The sequence below is a fragment of the Gavialis gangeticus genome, unplaced genomic scaffold, assembly GCF_001723915.1.
Source record: "Gavialis gangeticus isolate Ggan-Ray unplaced genomic scaffold, GavGan_comp1, whole genome shotgun sequence".
Lineage (NCBI taxonomy): Eukaryota > Metazoa > Chordata > Crocodylia > Gavialidae > Gavialis > Gavialis gangeticus.
In genome coordinates, this window is record NW_017728975.1 from 1010612 (window position 1) to 1015016 (window position 4405).

General features: G+C 36.3%; 1 protein-coding gene across 1 annotated transcript in view; it reads right to left on the minus strand.

Moving 5' to 3' along the window:
* Positions 1-288: 288 nt before the first annotated feature.
* SPTBN1 (spectrin beta, non-erythrocytic 1) overlaps positions 289-4405 on the minus strand; it is a 261640-nt gene continuing 257523 nt past the window's right edge. The window contains exons 34-35 of the mRNA XM_019508070.1: positions 3558-3600; positions 289-3154 (exon numbers count right to left, since the gene is read on the minus strand). Coding sequence (XP_019363615.1) covers positions 2939-3154; positions 3558-3600 — 259 coding nt within the window. The 3' untranslated portion in view covers positions 289-2938. The remainder of the gene's footprint in view (positions 3155-3557; positions 3601-4405) is intronic.

Below are 4405 nucleotides of genomic sequence, written 5' to 3' on the forward strand. Positions count from 1 at the left end.
CTGGTCCAGAAAGAAATATACCTACACTCAGTTTTACTCACACTTGTATCTCAGCAGAGGATCCTCAACAGCAGTTTCCAAGTAACAAGGTTTCCAGTCCTAACAGTTAGGGTGTTTTGCAGGAAAAAAAAAAAAGAAAAAAGAAGAGAGCCAGAACAACAAGGCAGGCAGATGCTAACATCAGGAACGCACCAAACCACAGCCCCCCTTTACATACAACAGGCACTCACACACAGCAGTGTTAAGTTGCTGACAGTAAGAGCTTTAATAAAGAAATGACAAATGTGATACGTCATCAACAGTATGGTATATTTTAATCAACTGTGAATAATAGTTCATATTCTATTCTGACAGAGTAAACTTTGCACTTTTTTAAATTCAGTTTCACACATACAAGACTGCTGGTGTTATTCTCTACCCATGTGCCACTAACCAAGCTAAAACAGTCAATATCACACCAGTAAAAACCCATAAGTCTCAACATTTATATAATAAAGCTAAGTAAAAAACAGCAAAAAAAATTCCCAGTAGAAATATGATACACTAGCTCTCCATGACAGAAATAAAGATAGTGATATCATATCATCTCCATGTTAAAGACAGGGTGGAGGTGCACCTTATAGACTAACTGAATCAAACACACTATCTACATCTGATGAAGTGAGCTGCTGCTCATGAAAGTTTGTGCAGCTGATTCAGTTAGCCAATAAAGTGCACTTCTATCCTGCTTTCTGATTAACATGGCTAATTACACCCCTCTCCATGTTAAAGATTTAGGTTTGAAAGGATCTTGCTGGGTATTTAAAACTAAATCTATTTAGGATTTACATTTACATTCAGAGTATATTTTATTAATCCTTCAGATGTAAAAACTGATTAGTTATTTTTCACTGACCTCTTAAAATATTTCCCTTAATATGGATTAGAGCTTCCTGGAGATACTGCTTTTAGTTGATTGCTCTGGGTAGCTTCCTACTTGATGAATATTCTTAAAATTGAGGTGGTTACAGTCTGTCATAAAAAAGAGGACTGAGATAATAAACAGTACACTGTAAATAACCATCTGATAAGGCTATGCTAAAGTGTATTATAAGTTTTGGTTTTGGATCTTAACTGCATTAAAAGGGAATCTTCATTTTACTCAACGACTTTGACTTTTTTTATGTACCATGTTGAACATGGAGCCTTAAAATAACTTCAAATATACTAGTGGCTTTATCTCAAGATAAACTCTTTTTTTAAAGCTTAATAATAAGGCATGAAATTAAATTAAACAGACTAACAGATTCTAGTGTTTAAGTTGCAGGCTGCCTTACAAAGCTTAGCTAAATTGATTCTGCTGGGTTTACTTTTAGTGAAGGAAAAAACCTGAAACTTTCCAACATTTTACAGGTAGGGAATTCCTCACAGGCTTTAACTCTTCAGCCACCACATTGTTTTGGGGATTTTTTGGCTTTCGTAAGAACTCCTATTAATAAGGGATTACACCCACACACGCATACACATGCACACACGTGCGCATGCATTTCAGAAACTAATAGCAAAATGGCAAATTGCAAACAGCAGCCAGGAACACTGGTGGTGGCATTTGTTGAACCTCCTGATCATTTACGACTATGCAGAGATGTGATGTAGCCCAGTAAACAATCATTGCACACAAAATGGTTTTACTTTGAAATTGCTGTTAGATTCTGAAACATCCTTGCATACAGTTTTTAAACAGACAGGTCATTACCAAAACGAACGATGCTATTTTGAAATAATGTTCCTTTGATCCAGTTTCAAAATTACTGTTTGACATGGTCAGAAGCAAAATAAACAACTACTAGTGTATTTAGTTTTAAAAGCATTTAATGACATAGCATATATTTAACAGATAGGGTAAAAGTCTAGAGGTACAGTTCCATACAACTGAAAGCCAGTTCCAGTACTACTCTGACTACAGGCCCAGTCATTGAGAGTTCATTCCTATTAAATGTAGTTTCTGATTGTGCAGTAAGATGAAAATTTTTCATTACAATAGTTACAGTGACAGAGAATGCACACTATGTATCAAATAGCAAGGTAATGTAGCAAAATTATAACACACAGTGCTGTAGCTGACAAGCAAGTAACCATTTGAGTAACATTACTTTTTTTTCCCAGTAAATGCTTCAGTTCCACTTTTACACTTATCAATGATTTTTAAAGGGTTTATTATACATCTAGTCTTATTATACTTTATACTAGAATTATCTGAAACATACAATATAATGTATTTCAGCAAAAAAATCGAAATTACAGATTATTTAAAACTGTATCAGTATGCTAATCCTTCTTGTACACCAACATTCTTAACTGTCGTACTGGATGCAAAAAAGCTTCAGGTTGTGTTAATAACTGATGCCAGGATACAAATGGTTTGTCCGTAAGTTAATGCATATACCTGCACTCTGTTACAGCAAAGATAATACACTATCATTTTAATAAAGGTTAGAACTGTAATGGGAGGCTCTACTAGTCAAGACTCAGCATAACAACCTTAAATGGAAGTGAACGTGTTTGAAAATTTGTACAGTTGTCTTCAATGTGCACAGGTAATTTGTAAGCACCGCTGCCTTGCATACCAATATCACTAGAAGTGGGTTATTTTTCAAGACAGCCTCACAAAATTGAGGAACAGTTTAAATATTAAGATCTAATCTACATTAACTTCATTAAAAAAACAAAAACAAAATCTGGTCCTCCCTCTCATACAGAAGCTGCCCAATGCACCTCAAACATTTGTAACTTTAGATTCTTTTTTTTTTGTTGGCTTTTTTAAATGCTCTATAAATAAAAAAATTTAAATCACATTGAGGAACATTAGGCACAGATAGTAATGTATTGGTTCTGAGCTTGCATGCTGGAATTCCACTGGAAAGGTCAGAGAAGTGCAGGGTGTGTGTGGAGATGGAGTTCACTTCTTTTTACCAAAAAGGCTGAATCTCTTCTCTTTGTCTTTTTCTTTGTCCTTCTCCCGCTTGCCAGGACTGGATTCGCTGGTTATTGTAACACTGGCTGGCAGGGTTTGGGCACGACTAGAAGCTGGAGTACTTTGTGTGCTTGGAGACACTTCAATTTTGTCAGAGGAGATAGCTGATGTGATCGCCTGAATCCATGTGTTCATTTCCTCCTTCCACAAACAAAGTTACATTGCAGTTAAAATCAGTGCATCAGACTTTTCCATCATTCCCTCAACAAGGCACCTGATACGGAAGTAGGAAGTTAAAGAGAAATTGGCCCTGTAATCCTCCTAAAGTATGCATGTGTCCTGCACCTACACTTTGCAGGTGTGGATTAACTACTGCAGAAGATACAAATATTACAATGGGCACCTTAGAAGCCCCTCTTTCCTAACCCTATGAGTTTTGCAGGAACAAACTGTAATGCTAGTAGACCTATAAGTATAGGGGCATGCACATATAATGGAGAGTAGGATTTTACCCAAGATTTTTCTTTTCCTTATCACGCAGAGGTAGAATAGTGACATACACAACATAAAACAAGGGAGAAAAAGGAGGGTGAAAAGAACTTACATCATCTTTGGCTTGGAAGAGGTACTCATTGCCATCACTTAGTCTGCAATTAAAAACAAACAACCATCACATATCTTATCTGTGTACCACATACAAGACCAAATTCTGCTCATTTGACCCAAATAACTGCACTGAACCAAAATGGAGAGCAGTAAATTTCATCATCCTGTTTTTTTTTCCCTTGCCTCTCTTACTACCTTGCTTCCATTTTGCCTATAAACCATGGGTCTGGAGACTGATCAGTCAAAATCTCTAAAACAGGCCATTTAAAAAACAAACCAACTTGCCCCCAACTTACAGACTGGGCAACATTCAGTCCTATGCCACTGGCAGGTATAATGTCTACTATCTCATTAGGGTTACCACTGGCAGCTTTATGTCACTAGACATGGAAGATTCCACATTTTACACCGTGACAGCTTTCATATCAGGCTCTGGAGAAGTTGCATCATTTTTGGTTTGGCAAGTCCTGAGAAAATGATCTTTAAAGGCTCTGTTATAACTTATATAGAAAACCTACAAAAGGTACACTTCAGATGTTTAAACATGTAATACTTAAATGTATCTGAGAGTCTCTACATAATTTAAGTTCCAAAATAAAAGATAAAAGTATAATTTATGCAGATTATATGAAGCTGTGTAATGATATAAAAGCTCTACTGAAACTTAGAAAAATATTGAATTGAAAGGATAAAGATGTGGATCTCAGACAATTCTCTCACTTCCACTTGGGTGTAAATTGTCCACTTATCTAATGCAAACATCAATGGGACTTTCAGGTTTTCATACCAGGTGAAGATGCAAGACTCTACAGGTAACATGTCTGTTGCAGGGGAGGGGGGTGGGGG